Source organism: Lycium ferocissimum, unplaced genomic scaffold, assembly GCF_029784015.1.
Source record: "Lycium ferocissimum isolate CSIRO_LF1 unplaced genomic scaffold, AGI_CSIRO_Lferr_CH_V1 ctg8995, whole genome shotgun sequence".
Classification (NCBI taxonomy): Eukaryota; Viridiplantae; Streptophyta; class Magnoliopsida; order Solanales; family Solanaceae; genus Lycium; species Lycium ferocissimum.
Window position 1 is genome coordinate 2,626 of NW_026727528.1, and position 17,094 is coordinate 19,719.

General features: G+C 36.9%; 1 protein-coding gene and 1 non-coding gene across 3 annotated transcripts in view; both read right to left on the reverse strand.

The window, feature by feature from the left end:
* Positions 1–244: 244 nt before the first annotated feature.
* The window catches only part of LOC132046012 (probable magnesium transporter NIPA9), a 29,141-nt gene continuing 12,291 nt past the window's right edge, over positions 245–17,094 (reverse strand). For both annotated transcript variants that reach the window (XM_059436564.1, XM_059436565.1), the window contains exons 5-9: positions 16,261–16,317; positions 16,122–16,180; positions 4,124–4,244; positions 3,711–3,859; positions 245–834 (exon numbers count right to left, since the gene is read on the reverse strand). In XM_059436564.1, the coding sequence (XP_059292547.1) occupies positions 615–834; positions 3,711–3,859; positions 4,124–4,244; positions 16,122–16,180; positions 16,261–16,317 (606 nt within the window). In that variant the 3' untranslated portion in view covers positions 245–614. The remainder of the gene's footprint in view (positions 835–3,710; positions 3,860–4,123; positions 4,245–16,121; positions 16,181–16,260; positions 16,318–17,094) is intronic.
* LOC132046013 (U6 spliceosomal RNA) lies at positions 6,780–6,883 on the reverse strand. The gene has a single exon (XR_009412581.1). It is a non-coding gene; the product is annotated as a U6 spliceosomal RNA (small nuclear RNA).

The following is a 17,094-nucleotide window of genomic DNA, read 5'->3' on the forward strand; positions in this document are numbered from 1 at the left end:
AAGAAAATTAGGAATGATGGACAATTGGACATGAAGTGAAGATAAAGTCCACCGTCAGGTTTTCTGAGAGTTAGAAAAAGAAAAAGAAAAAGTTAAGGATACAATAGTAAAAAAATTATTCAAACCAAAACTATTTATAAGCTAAAAAGCCACAAGTTGAGGGTGGCTAACTTATGGTTTTTCGCTAATTTTGGCTCATAAGCATTTTGGGTGTTACCAAACGCATAAGTAAGAGAAAAGGTGATACAGGTTAACTTTACTAGCTTATAAGCTTAGCCAAACACTCTCTTAAAACAGAGACAATCATATCAATTAGTTATAAAACAATATCCATCTGTAGACACCATGTTTACGAAAAAAACACACGATGTGCGTCAAGAATGGGGTCCGGGTGAGTCTAAAAAGATATAGAAGGATTATAACAGTATTAAGTGCTAGACTCTCTTGTATAAATGGAATGAATCCTCAGCCTCAAACAACCTGCACTAGGCTGAAAACTGTACTGTACACACCAGATACAATGTGATTACTAACAACAGCCCTCAAGTTACATTTACAAGAACCTTGAGCAAAGTCCAACCCTTGAGTTATCATTTTAATTGCAATGACACAGTTCAAGCCTTAGCTTTAGAGGGAGTTGCTATCAAATGATGTAAAGTTGACGCCTGGATAACAGCGCTAGGACTAGTATCTCTACTCCGTGTTGGCACAGATTGCCTGAGACCCATGTTTTTGTCAACCCCACTTCTTAGAACACGTCGCCAAGACCGTGGAAGGCTTCGCACCAGCCGTGTTGAAGCTACCAGCAGAATCACACCAAGAATGATGCACAGCCTGTACAGAAAGATCTCAACATGTACAGTATTTCTTTTGGATAGGTAAATGAAATTTCATTTATTGCACTGAGAATGCACATTTATGCACACCAAAAAAAGACTTCCAGTTCCCTTATAAATGTAGGAATCCAGGAAGATGACCAAGTCATTTAAATCAGAGCCATGCTTTCAGATAAACCACGAATACAAAGCAGTGACACTCTAAATTTGACATCGAGAACTGATGTGTACTTGTTTTCAAATGGCAAAAAAAAAAAAAAGAATCCTGTGCGTACTTGCGTTTAAGACATCTATCAATGGCTAATCTGATTGTACTTGGGATATTGTGCTATGCAAATAAAAATGAAAAACGAATAATCCCAGCTTTCCTTTATGGACATTCCGAACAATAGAACAATATCCAGTTTCTAAGGAAACAACTCAAAAACAAACTTTGTGCAAGTTACAGATGACCCGAATTTACTGTTCAAATGCTTTCTCATTACAACTTTAAAGGATTTAAAGGTAATATTAGGTTGACATGTCTCAGGACACTAAGGCCTCTTTTATTTGCACTTAACGTGGGTCTGAATCTTAATGGTTCAGACCTTAAGCCATTAGGTGTTGTTGACAAATCTGATTCCTAAGTTACTCGGACTCGCCTAAAATGTCATCGGGTGCAATAAATGAAATCTCAGTGCAATATTGGGAATTACGCTATCCGGTTCTGTTGGATCCACCCTAGCAGCTACAGCCTCTCTATTGGGAATTACGCTATCCAACGGATACTATCAGTTTGGGTGGGATCCACACGGACCGCTGGGGTTAGTACCAATCTCTTCTACACACCCGTGCTCGACGACGCCGCATTTACCTCCTCCCCAGGAGTGCTCAGTTGTTGAATTGGGCTTTGAGAGTTCAGAGTGATTCCAGGTTCCATCACCACTAGATCTTATGTCAGAGAAGTCACAGTACTAGCGGCTCCTTTGTCAACTAAGTCCCCCAAAATTTTGGTTTTTCATTTCTTCTTGCCTCCGGTATTCGATGGATCATTCTTAGGTCGGCGTCGCCCTCATTTTCCAGTTTGTTTGCCCTCTCTCGCCATGTTTTACGACCACCGGTCAGGGTTACTTACCGTGCGCCGGGAGCATGGAGAGCGAAAGTTTGTATACATTACTCTTGCTTGTCACCAACAGGTATTTCGTATGGATAACTTTTACCACCTGCTCCACCCTAACCATCCACTACCCACCCCCAATACCAATCCCCTCACCCACCCCCTCCCCCCACTCACCACAACCACGAACACCACCCAAACCCCCCACCCCCACCTCCTAACCCCCACCCCATTTGCCACCCCCAACCACCCTGCTCACCTTCCACTCCCACAAACCCACCCCAACCCTCTACTACCCCACCCCCTATAGCAACCCCCTCACCCACCCCCTTCCCTACTCACCACAACTACTAACACCACCCAAATCCCCCACCCCCACTTATACCCACCCACTACCACCACCCAACCCCCACCCCATTCACTACCCCCACCCTACCCCCATCACCCACCTACCTTACCCCCGCCTACCCCGCTCACCACCACCCACCCCCACCCTACTCCCAGACCCTCCGCACCACCACCACCTACTAACCCCCCGCAACCCATCCACCACCACGCACCTGCCCCACCCACCACCACAACAAAGGATCTCTATCATTACTAGCGGACATAAATGCTTCATTTTTTTATTAAATAATATTTGTATTTAATTAAATTTGTATTTATTTTTTAATATTAGGTACTTTATTATTTGAATTGTATATTTATTATGTTTAAATAAGTACATTATGCACTTTCAGCTGTTGAAAAACAAATAGTCTTAATTATTCAGTGTTCAGATCGAGAGACAACATCTTAATCATTCAAATGTTCATTCAGATTCAGGCGTCTTAATCTTAATGATACCAAATGAGGCCTAAACGATGCTCGACACCCATTCATGTTTAGTCAGTCACAGAAAGAATGATACCTTTCTATATTTAGTAACAATTTAACTTAAACCTTCTCATTTTTATCCGTAATGGGATGATCTATAGCCATACAATATCTATGGTTTATTTTAGACCACAACTTTCAAAAGTCTTACTCTCATTCTTAAACTCCGTGTCCAGTCAAACACCTTCACATAAATTGAAACGGAGGGAGTACATGTTTTCAACATTTGTCTTAAACTCTCCTTTTAATAAACGTGTAAGGTGAAAGCAAGCCATTCTATTTTTCTACTTTTTAATAACCGTTGTGTTAGACCCAGCTTCCATGCACCTCGAATAATTACACGGGTCACCACTACCTCCTACTGGCACAGGTACCGGGTAACCCTGTCCAACAAGGCTTGGACAGATGGGAAAAACCACCTAAATATTTTTGCTTCAACCTACTTCATTGACCACTTTGGACACACCCTTGGGTGTAATAAGATATTCAATTTTGAAATGGAGGTACTACTACACAACAACAACATACCCAGTGTAATCCCACAAGTGGGGTCTGGGGAGGGTAGAGTGTACGCAGACCTTATACCTAAGCAGGTAGGGAGGCTGTTTCCGAAAGACCGTCGGCCCATAAAGAAAGGATCACAAAAGTTTTGAAACCACCTGTCATTTAAGTAGCGAAGGGAAGAAAGACTCCCGTAAAGATTTCAGCAGGAACTAATGAATCTTCGTATTTATCTCGACTTATGTATTTCAGTTAAAAAACTGTTTCTTATGGAAAAAGGAGATAAAGACATAGAGAGCATGCCTCTCTTGTAACAAAGAAGTTTGACAAGAAAAATAGATGGTAACAGGTCAAAAGGCAAATGGGGGAAAAGGCAAAGAAAAGCAACATGTCATGCATACCATCCAAGCAAAAGCCAGAGACGAGATGTTGGCCCTGAAGGCAGCCGTTCACCCAAAGCAAACATACCAGCAAATACACCAGTTACAATTGATGCAACAGCTGCACATGTGGACACTACAATTGCCCTTCCATGCTTCAAGCCACGTGTCTGTTTGGAAGAATAGAAGTACTTAACGAAAACTGTTCATAAGACAGAAAGGATAAATATAGTTCTCTTGAAGGGAAAAAATACAATAAGTTGGATTATAGTGGTTTCATGGCCTCATCTCATCTATCTTTGCCATGATATCGACCAAAACCAGACAAGGGAAGAAAATATTTGATCGTGATTATGCTATGTTTGGAGTTGCAATATCAGTATTACTGGTAAGTGCTAATAGCAGAAATAAATAATGCTGATCACAAGAAGTACCTGACATACAAAACCAGAAGCACTACAACAAATGCTTATTGAAATACAAACAGGCACCAACAACTTGGAAAATCCCTGCTCGAAGAATAAAAATCCCATCTTTGATATCACGGATGAAATCCTGTAATTACCATATTATAGTCATTATCTGTAGTAAGACGCAAGGGCAAACACATAACCACCAACACTTTGAGATTGAAATAAACCACCAACACTTGACATAGGAAAAAGATGACCTTGGCAAGCTTACTATATCAAGACTAACTGACATTTGCTCAATGCAATCAAACATACAAGTTCATTAATATGATTGCAGTAGTTGTTAATAACAATCCAGCTACAAGAAAACTAATCAAGCAACAAAAAGAACTATGGAACCCAACTTTGAATTAATATACACTTTAACAAGTTCAACGGTAATAACAAGTTACTTTGTGTTGCTAAAGCACGAGGCTTCTTTTATAGAGCTTTGATTTCAATATACTGCATACTGTTACGTCAGGAGTTACAAAGTTGTTAAATGCTTAAAATAACAGGGGCATAATACAAACTCCGTAGTGCAAATTGTTAAAAAAAGAGGTTGAATTTGTTCTTCCTGGCATTAATAAATGTCTGCAGTAAGAAGGACATAGTAACTAATTTGTTTAGACTTTTAGAGAAGGATCGAGTCACAAGACGATGAACATGAAAATCTAAATCAATTAACTTCGACTTTCCTTACCTTTGTTCGAATTCCTAGATCGACCTATTTAGAATATAAATTCAGCTCGTTCAAGGGAAGCTGAAACCTCAGAGTTCAATGGAAGAGAGAACTCCGATCTCTTTTTTTTGGTTAACATACGCTTGTTTTATTCCCCAAATCCCCCTTTAAATAGGGAGTCTTATTACAACAAAAGAAAGTCTAATCCTTATGAAACTAGGAAACATAAATCCTAGTCTGGAATATTAACGATAGCTAAACCTAATCCCCTTAAAGTTTCGAGTTTACTTCGCTTGGGAATTGGTTTTAAACACCTTAGACATTACCCTACCATATAAATAGGTTATTGTGACGTCGAAATGGCGGCTTGGACATTCTTGGAGAAAATAAGCTGCGGAGACATTGATTCACCAATTTAACTTCAATTAATACCTTTCAAGTTTAGTTTATGATTCTTAACATACTCATGATGTTTGTTTTGAACATGAGCGGCTAGAATCCCTTGTTCGGGGATTGTGGTATTGACATGGCAGTTGTAGTTAGAGAATCGTTTCTAGCTATTGAATTTCCATTATTGGGTTGCTTATTTATTCTTGGGTTAATTGTTTAATTATCTGACTCATAGTTGAACCCTATCTGTGGCGCGTTAATTGGACTTGAGAAAGGGATTTGCCTGCGTGATAAGAACAAGTAGAGCTTGTTCGTGATTCTCTTGAGGGTGATTTTTTCACTATTGAGGATAGAGATATACCCTTAGCCTCGCTTAGTTGAATACGGAGATTTAAATGTGTTCTCACTATTTTTTTATGACAATAGAGATATAGGCATTAGAGTAGTTTAAATAGACTTGTGAGCAATCCGAGGGATACTCATAAAGTAAATATTAACCCGCCAACTAGTAACCCAGGAAATTAATAGTTAGAGCGATTAAAATGCTCAATTGGATTGTCAATTGCCATAACCCTGGATCCGTCTCTCATCAGATAAAACTCTCTTAAAATCCAAGTCATTATGGCTGCTTTCTTTCCGTCATACTTTAGTTACAATAAACTCAACATTTTTTTACTCCGTTGAATAGTTACACGTTGAATTCGAATTAGACGGTCAATCATATAAGTCTCTGTGGGTACGATATTGGGACTTCAATCCTATATCATTTAGCGACCACGTATACTTGCGTGTGTATTTGGGAGCGACACGGCGCCGCTTCAAATCAGATCTGAAGGGTTGGGTCATGTAAATATTCACGAAATCAGGATTGAACGCATGACCATAAAAGTGTTAAGAGCAAAATAATGAGTTACTTAGCTTCTAAATGATATTATGTGTATGATACTTTCAGTTGGACATTATGAATTGTGGTTCAAATCTTAGGATACCATCAACTTCGTCAGACGTTAAAGTATATATACTAATGTATTTACTCTAATGAAAGTTCAAACATATGCAAGATACTTTCTGGTATGCATGATATTATGAGATATATTACAAACTAGTGGAGGATTGTTGAGTTAGTTTGTAATATTTGGAGGTCTTAAATTGAACAGACATATCTATTCGTGAAAGGAAATGACTACTCTGAAAAGTTTTCTCTAAGTTCTATATATATATAAGGATTCAACTGAAGTAGCGTAGTTAGTTTGCAGTATACTGAGACTTGGTTGAATCCCGAAGAAAATTGCTTGTAACCCTCTAAAGAATATACGAGCAGTATTTTTTCAAGGACAACTACTTTTCATGAAAAATTCTTTCTTCTTAAATTATGTTTTCCTATTTATCTAATAATCTCTAGATATGTGCTATAAGTACTAAGTGCGCTATGATATGATACATACGTGGAATGGTATTTTGTGAGGATCTTGTCTGTCTTTCGTTACTATTCGCTCTTTTACTGTATTGGTTGGGAAAAGGTAGAGAGAATTATAGTCGAAGTTACTGTTCTTTTTTTTTTTTTTTTTAAATGTGAACCATTTCTCGATTTACGTGTGTCATCCTTTTGCAGGAGCCATGCTGATCTTCTCTATATCGTTCCAATGTTTATCGGATGTCTCAAAGGGACAATCAAAGTCGCTTCAATGACCAATAAAGACCGATCTAATTTATTTATTTTTTAATTTGGTCATAATACTTCTAAAACTCTCTGATAATTCATGAGATCTATATTGCATTATCAAATATGACAAACTGTAATTGTGATTTAATTTAGGTGTGATTATATGTTTTTTTTGGAACTCCCTTACTCTAATATCTAATTGTTGAATTCCTCTAGCACTGCAAGAGCGGCGAGCGGCCCGCGGTCCTAAAATAAAAGAGAATAACTACCAAAAATTTCACTTTTCTTGCAACCCTAGGAATATTTTGATAGAGATCGAGCCTTACAGAAACTATTTAAATGATATATTTGATGGAAATAGATCAATAAATCCACACAAGTGAAATGAAAGTGCATTTTCTTCGGTTGATCATAATTATAACTTTAAAGCATCAAACTTTTTGGAGTAGATCTACTTCGGGATATTAATGAGTACATCTTAGAATGTATATATAAATCTTGTAGGAGAATTGAGAACCAAAAGTTCTTGGTTTTCTCTGTCCATGACTCCATAATGGCAAAGTAGAAAGTATAAGAAACTGGAGAAAGAGTCATTTGATTAAGTCAATTGGTTGTGTGGCCATTACATCTTTAAAAGTTTATGTCAGACCTTTTAAAAGATCTTTATTTTTACACGTAAGATATCTAAAAAGAAAATACAAGAGATCTTTGTAGGGACATTTTTCTTCTATTTAAATTGTAAAAGAGTCATGTTGAACTACTTCCTCTATTCCAAGTTACAATAAGGTACATATAGAGGGAATACAGCCTTTTAGGCAGCGGAAGTTTGAGGCAATAACATGTTTGTGATGCCCTTAGATGTTCCTGGCCCCACACACGCTATATTGATGTATTCAACGACTTTATAGCCTTGGCCGACATGCCTAGGTAATCTTAGAGTATCTATATATTTATGTTTAATTTCCACCAAATTTGGACTATTATTAATTGTTATGGTTCAGATTTCACTTACTAACGTTTTATCATCTTTCCTCCACCCCCTTTTTGGCTTTTTTTTTTTTTTTTTTTTTTTTTTTTAAATATTTGTGCCTTTCAAATGCTAAGTAAACAAGAAAAGCATATTTCTGATGCAGGGATACATTAATTTCTTCCAACAGACATCGTAAGTGGAATGAATTTCTCAACTTCTCGAAAGGAGAATAAAAGAGAAAAAAAAGATAGTAAAACATAAATGTCTGGATACGATTTTTAGTTTTGGAGTGCAGAAACCAATTCTAGATCACAATTAACATAAAACAGACCACTTGCACTTCTTACATAAATAAAGCCAACAGAGTAATGAATCTTCTTTATTGTTTTAATTCATTATCAATTTTAGATCGATGCATTATTATTCGTCTACAGTATAAAGTTCGTAACTAGAATTTAACCAATATATCTATATACTATTTTTTAGACTTTTTGAAGCAAAAAGATCGTTTTTGGAAACACACTAACAACAACAGCTATAAAGGCAAAAATAACTATTAAAGTATCTAGTAAACATAAAACAAAGATTGATCATAGATTTAATAAGTGAATGAAACAACATGCTTTGAGAAAAAAACAGACGATAGACGGACACTTCAATAGGTACAAGTCTGGTTTGAGGTGTCTAAGTGAATTATGTGGATAACTTTAAGGGGTCAACGATGACTTAAGCCTTGATTGGAAGTATCACTGAGAGGAAAGCCTTGTACAAGAAAAGACGGAAAGAGTTCTTGAAAAAAAGCTCAAGAACTAAGCACCCTTTGTGATATACATATTGCTACCGTCGTTTATAGTGCTCAGCACAACAAACCAGAGGTATTTCCAAATCATGATGTTGTTATCAATTCTTTTACAAAGTTTAGCGTGCTTCGGAGTTGGAACAATCAAAAAACATGGTGACACTAGAAGAGTTCACCAAGCAAAGGATTAAGAAGTTGGAGGAACAACTGCGGAAGGAGAATACGGTGAAGGAGTTATTGTTCTTCATGCATCTTGTTTATTAACTCCTTCACACTATTCTCCTTCTTTACCTTCCGCAATTGTTGCTCCAACTCCTTAATCCTCTGCTTCGTAAACGCTTCTACTGTCACCATGTTTTTTGATTGCTCCAACTCCGACAACCCCCTAAACTTTGTAAATGTATTGATAATAACACCAAGATTGGAAATACCTCAGGTTCATTGTGGTAAGCACTATAAACCATAGTAGCAATATCAACATCACAAAGGTGCTGAGTTCTTGAGCATTTTTCAAAGCAAGCTTCACTTTCTTTCCAATCACGGCTAACGAGGAGGAAAAGGAGGAGAAATGTGTTTGTTTGGATATGGGATCAAATGGCTTTGTTGTAATGGTATGTTCCTTTGCCCAGGATTAGCTCCTATTTATAGGGGGAAATTTAGATTCTGTAAAAAAATTAATAGTTTGAATTAAAGGATTCTTAGTAGTCACCATTAGCAATTTTGACATGAAATTAAATGAGGACAGACGAGATACCAAGTTAGATTGAAATATGTGAAGTTTATGGCTCTGATTTTATGCTGACCAATTTTTTTCGAGTCCAACTTTAGTATTAGGGGAATAATTTAGTTGAAGATTTTAAGTAATATCATAAAAAATGATCACACAGACTAGAGTAACACCAAATGTGATTGCTTACTAATTTTATAAAAAAATGATCGTAAGTAACAACAAATGTGATTGCTTAACAAATTTAGTCATCAAGAAAGTAAAAAATAATAATAATAATAATAATAATAATAATAATAATAATAATAATAATAATAATAATAATACAATCTCTTTAAAAAATGTTATGGATGTACAAAATTAAAGATTGAAACAAGCGAGCATTTTAAATAAAAGATATCAAATTTTAATTAATTATAGTGGCTAAGAATTTTGAAATATTAATTTTGACAATATTTGAATATGCATAAAAAAACAATCCATTTAACGGTTAACTTTTAAGAATACAAATATATATTGAATATTAAATGGTGATAAGTGTATGATTTTAGCCATTGCATTGATTCATAGAAACACATTTTTATTTTTTCCAATTTTGCAGAAACCATATTTAGTATAAATTTTATGCTGTCAAATATATTAAAAACTAAATCCTGCTTAAATTTGTTTTTTTTTTACTATCTGATACTCACCAACCTGTTACTAGACACATGTTCAAAAATTTCAACGCAAAGTTTACTCTTCGCGATCGTGATGGGTGTTTGCGATAGCGATGAAGAAAATTGTTCAAACGGTGTGTTGAATGGACAGATCGGATTTCATTTTTTTTAGCATATTTGGAGTTCTAGAGCTCGAAGTTGGGTGATTTTCACAGCATTCTTCTCGTTTTGGAAAGGCGGTAAGTATTTAACCTTTATTTTGGTGAATCCTCATGATTATTTCCTTTGGTTATCATTTTTATCCGTGTTTTAAGCCCAAAAGTTGAGAAATGGTAAATCCTTGATTTGAGCGATTCATGGAAGAAATTGAATGATTATTTTAGATTTAGGACCTATGGGTAACTTGATTCTGTGACGAAATTAAATTTTTGACCTTCAGAGCTCGACATTTGCTTTTAGGGTGACTTTTTGGACCCGAGTTAACACCATAGCAATATGGATGTCTACGGACTCGTATACTCATGTAGATTATGTATTTGATAGTCTTGGAGTGTTCGGAGGTACTCCTGAAAGGAAAGGCGATTTTCTTGGTTTGTTCGGCTTTTTGAGGTATGTTAAGATTTCTAGACTTCGTTTGAAGGACGTTTTCAATAAAGATAATAAAAATAAGTTTATTAATAAGGGGTAAGGGCGTCACAGGGGGTCTCGTATCCATGATATGACAAGCATTGGTACGAGTACCGGTGCTATGATATGAGTGATAGTGTCCTATGTAGTTGAGGGTCGTGACCCAAAAATGCCAAAGCATGTGGGCATTAGCTTTTTTGTGCTACTTTCTTATACTTAACTATTTAATTGTATTTAGTACTGAAAGAAATCTCGTACTTGTGATAAACAAGTTGATGAACTTACTTCAACTTGTTGGCTATTAAGTCTGGATTACTGATGAACTTACTTCAACTTGTTGGCTATTAAGTCTGGATTGCTGAGATATTCACTCTTTTATATGTTGTATCATGCATGTGCATTGATTTGGCTCTATATGATCTGAGAGAACGGGATTTGAAGGTAAGTGATGGTTACTAGGCCTAAATGGTCCGTTGATGGATATTTTGGCCTCATGAGATCGGTTGCATGATATTTTGGCCTCTTAAGGTCGGTTGCCCGATATGAACTAGGAGATCTGGTATTCCAGGTGGTATATGGATTTAGCGGTCCCCCATGGGTCACATCTCCCGTACAGTCCGGTGGAGCTCTGTGTGTATACGAGAGCATATTGCATTGCATTGCATTTCTTTATTCACTTGTTATCTGATTACCTGATTGACTGTTTATTTGATTCTCTGATTTTCTAAGTACACGGCTTACTTGGTACTTTTACATTCTTTACCTAGTAAATGGTTCGGTTCGGAGCAGTGTTATTAAAAGCGAAAAGCGCAAAAAATCTCTAAGGTCAGCTAGGGCTTTAAGCGCAAAGCGCAAATAAAGTGTGGGCTTTAATGAAAAAGAAAGATGGTGAAAACATACAAACATATATATATATATATATATATATATATATAGTCCAAGACTAATGATAATAAGCATGCACAACAAAAATATGGATAACGAAATTGTAAAAAATTACGATAAAGTGAAATACCAATTATCTAGTGTCACCTCTTCAAGAGAGGCTCATTATCAATGAAAAGTATGTCTTAGAGCCATGTTGATGACACTGAAGCGCAAATAAAGCGAGGCGAAGCGCTCAACATGTTTTGAGCCTCGCTTCAGGGCTTAAGCGCGCTTTAAGCACGCCTTTGACAACACTAGTTCGGAGTTAACGTAACTGGTAAGGTTAAAGAGACTTTCCTAATACTTCGTCACAACTTCTTTAGTTGTCGGTCTATGAGATATACTTAGTGCACATGCTTCATATACTCATACTACACTTGCTGCACTCTTGTGGTGCAGATTTTGTTCTGAATACGAGTGGGTTCCGCGAAGTGGTCCGAGTCTTGATTAGGGAGATCTAGTGGTGAGCTGCCTAGATGATCTGCAAGGCCAGTCCCTTTCTACCTTTATTTATTTTTGTCTCTCTTACATTCCGGACAGTGTATTTGGTCGATCCACACTTGTATTAGTATATACTTAATAGCTCTTGTACACATTACACCAGTCTTGGGTGGTATTTGTATTTCTGCACTTCGTTTTTTAGTAAAAGACTTCACTTGGGTTAGTTTTCTATTATCACTTTTACTTTCCGCATAAATAACTTAAATGAATTGGTTGAGAATTGATTTGGCTTACCTATCAGGTTGGGAGTAGCTGCCATCACGGCTATCAAAGTTTGGGTTGTGACAATTTGTAACATGAAAGAAGGTGTTACATTTGGGCACCTTTTTAAAAAAATTGCATTTGGGCACCAATATAGACTTGTATTCCGTAAAGGAACAAGAAATTCTTGCATGGACATGTTACACTGTACACGGATTTTAAGAAAGAATGAATAAATGAGAGATTTTCTTAAACTTGTGTACTGTGCAGCAAGTTATATAAATTTTTGTAGCTAAAAAGTAATGAGAGTAAGGGTAAAATGAACATTTTAAAGTTAAATTATTAAAGTTAAATTATTTACAAAACAAAGAAAGGTGACATTCTTTTTGGGACATACTAAAAAGAAAAATGTGCTAAATAAAATAGGATAGATAGAGTAACAACAAACAGTATTTATGAAAAGTGGAATTAGTAATCTAAAAGACAAGATAAATTATTGCATGCTACAGCTATTAAGATAAACTAATAGTTGTAGAACATTTTTTAGAAAAACAAAAGCTAAGAACCATAATTGATCGGAAGAAATGAAAAGGTTGTAGAACATTTTTTTTTAAAAACAAAAGCTAAGAACCATAATTGATCGGAAGAAATGAAAAGGATATAAAAAAAATAATAATAAGAAAGAGAAGAAGGCAGATTGAAGAAAGGAAACTCACATCTCATTTAAGAAGCAATGGATATCCATATTATCAGTTGGTTAACTCATTTTTTATCCATATCAAATATGGGTGGGTCAGATATTTTACCTGTTGTCAGCTAACCCATTTTCGACCCGCCATATCGACCCGACCCGCCCATTTGCCACCTCTAGTAAGCAGCACGCATCGAGGATAAGATCCGAGAAGGTCCCTTGAGATGGTTTGGACATGTTCTGCGTTGACATACGGATGCACCGGTCCTTATGTGTGGAACTATGTTAAGTGAAGGTGTTAAAAGGGAACCGGATAGCCTTAAAATCACATGGACCGAAGTTGTCTTGAAGGACCTATAAATCCTTAGTATCATTTTTTTTTGAGATGGTAACAGTTAGTCTCTATATCCACAGGTTTACTACATCCAAAAGTGTAGTCCCCTTCCAAAAGTGTTACAACTTACATTGCCCTGACTCTTACATCATACATATCATAACCAATCTAAAGCTGTAAAAGTATCAACTGTCTGATCTATCATTTCCTGTTTACACCAAAAGTAATATAATCCTAGGCAGTTTAACTTCAATCTCTGCATGCTCCTTTGTTTGTCATCAAAGCATCTCTGATTTCTCTCCTTCCAAATTGTCCACCATATACTTGCTGGGACAATCTTCCATCTCTCCTCCTCCTTTGCTGCATTTCCATCTCTGTTCCAACACTTCATCAGCTCTTTGATGTTACCTGGCTTCACCCATTTGATTTTCCTCATCTTGACAAAGATCTGCCAAAGCTGCTTTGTCCACTTGCAATGTAGAAAGAGATGGTTGACTGCCTCTGCTTGTTCTCCACACAGGTAACACCTAGAGCATAGTTGGAAGCCTCTCTTGTTCAAATTCTCATGAGTCAGTACTGCCTCTTTTGCTAAGAGGCAGGAGAAACAATTTACCTTGTAAGGTACTTTTGTTCTCCAAATCATCCTCCAAGGCCACCCTTCCACCTGAGTATTTCTTTTTGAAACTGTCTTCCACCTGAGTATTTGTTGAGTTCAAATCTCTGTATGCAGATTTGACAGTGAAGCACCCTTTGTTGTCAAGTTTCCATACCAGAGTACTACTCTACTCTGTTAAGTTGTTAACGTGAACAACTGTGCTGTAGAAGTCTGCTATCCTTAGCATTTCCCAGTCATTCAAGTATCTTCTAAATTGTAAATTCCAACCCTGACCTGTCCACATTTCAGCCGCTGTAGCCTGTTGAGCTTGGCTTAAGATGTAGAGATCTGGATATAGTTGCTTCAGAGATTCTTGACCACGCCATTTGTCATTCCAAAAGGATACCTTCAGTCCATTCCCAACTTTGAAGTTTGATCTGGTCAAAACCAGTGGCCAGCGATTTCTAATGGATCTCCATATAGTGCATCCATATGGAGTATTCACCACCTCTGTCATCCATTTATCTTCCATCCCATATTTGACAATGATCACCTCCTTCCACAGTAAGTTTTCATTTGTTGCAAACTTTCACAGCCATTTCATCAATAAGCTCTTGTTGTGTTTGGCCCACAATGGCATGAAGTGGCCGTTTTTAAGATTCACCACACAGGAATCGTGAATACAAGTCCGCACTGGATATCTCGATCTCCTTCGGTACTTTCTTCCCATCCCCCTTTACTTTAATCCGAGCCCAGTGTAGGTGAGTTTTAAGATAAGTCTCCTCCTCCGTCTCAATAAATCCTCCGCACTTATCTCCGATGAGCTTGAACATCTCCGGTGACCACATGTTCATGGGTAGACCAAGTATTCTGATCCACACCCAGTCCCTTCTTATCTCTTCTGGCCAGCATCCCGTCGTCGGTTTCCACCACTCGATGTTCAACTTCATTCTCTTCCACGTCCATTGACGATTCAGAACATGTTCCGCAGCTACCATGGCTGATTTCCAAGTATTGCAAGCCTATCTCCTCACATCATTCAGCGATGGAATCTCCTGAGAATGGTTTTGGAATTTACCGACGATGCATCTGTTCAACATATCTTTGTCGGAGCTTTTGGTTTCTCCAGTGGTCTTGATGCATTCCTCTGTTGTCAGTATCTGAGCCTGCTTTGGTGCCTCCGTCAACCATCTACTTCTGTTGAAAGATTCTAAGTATGAAGACTCGAGAAGCTTTATAGGGTTTTCCTGCGCCTCCTATTCCTTCTCTGGCTCGTAGATGAATTTAGCTATTTTATGAGCAATGTTCTCCCAACCTCCATTAAATGTTGTTTCTGGTGTAATAATTACTGCTTTGCTTTGTCCTTGTATAGCTATGAAACTGATGTATCTAACCGCTTTCGTTGTATTTAAGAGTGCAATAACATTCAGAGAAGTGGTCCTTCATGTTCCACCTCTTTACTGCTTTCCCCTTTACTCTTGATGCTTCAATAAATACTGATATTAACCACCTCAGGACTTTAATGCCCACCTTTACTCTTCTCATTAAATTCCGACTGCGTTCCACCCACTTGAACCAACTTTCCACTCCATTTTTACAACTGATGATCTCGTAGGATTAAAAACCGGCGTTGTAAAATATGTTATCTTCCCCTATTGAGAAATTTCCGGCCATGTTTACCCGAAAAACCCACAGTCTGGATAATTTAACTTAAAACTTCTCCTTAGTATCAATGCAGACTTAGAAATTAGTATCAATGCTGCTTAGCTAAAGATACGACACAATGGGACAAACGATCCATATTATTATTATTATTATTATTATTATTATTATTATTATTATTATTATTATTATTATCTTATTTTTCACTTTTATTTTATTTACTATGATGATGATACGAAATGAACTTAAATGAAGAAGTGTGGAATTGTATAGCCAACCCCAACTTGTTTGGGACTGAGGCGTAGTTTTTGTAAATAATATCTAAAACAAGCCTACTCGTTCTGATATAAGCAGTGATAAAAGGGGTCTGGTAGTAGTCCACTCTCATTTAGCATGCATCAATACAAAATTCCATCTATAAATGTGACTGTCGTTAAAGGGTAATCTAGTGTATAAGGTTTCTGCAGTTATGGGCCAGCTGCAATAATCAAGAAATAAGCTGCTCCTATTATCAAGACAAGCAAAAGATAAGTATAAGAGAAGAAGTGGTACCCAGACAAAATTCCAGATTCCAGTCCATAAATAATTTCCTCAATTACTTCATATTGCATCTGCATTGGGGAAAAATTTGCATATAGCGTCAGGCATGTTCGAGAGCATCATATCTAATAGCTCAGTGGAAAACTCATACCAGCTCTTGTTCTCTTCGCTGGCGTCTATAAATGCGAAGCCATCCATTAAGGAGTACCTATATCCATTGATGAGTATAAGGTCATCGAATTCTAAAAGTACAAAAGCATTCAAATACTCCTTCAGCTCTAATAGCTCAAAACTAAACATGGATATTTCAGAAAAGAACAGTACAAGTACAAATCAATCAAAAAGTATTGTACAACCCAAGTAGTAAGAATCTTGCAGTGAAGAAAGTTATTCAGCATTGCGGTGGCCAGTGGGCATGAGAAACCAAGTTAATTGTTCTCTTCTAAATCTATTAGAACAAAGAGTATGTAACAGCAGTCTCCGAAAAGAGTATTAACAGATAGCACCAAGCAGTCTCCTTCACTAAATTTAGATGAATAATATCTCCTCCCTTCGTCAAATACATTCTCTTGTAGGACCAGTTATCCAGGAAACTGATATCAAAATATATTTTGTATTGCACACAGATGTCGGCAACCTGTGTCCCTAAAATAGGCATAAGCTGGAAAAACGATCAGAATGTTTGAGAGGACATGACTGATCCTACATTTATATGACCATCTATTTCAGTCGCAGAAAACACTAAAGGGCCTGACTACTTGGATCAACTGTACCAACGTCTAGGACGTTTGTAAAGAAAAAGGACCATTACTAAACGAACCTATTTATAGGTGTTATCATTACATACCTCAATCTTTAGTTGTTCGCTATTTAAGACACAAACTAGATTTCTGTTTGAGATTGAGTTCTTCAGAGAGTTACATAGGGACTTAGATTACTTTCTGATATTCTTTGCTTTCGAGTAAACTATAGACGAGATCTAAGC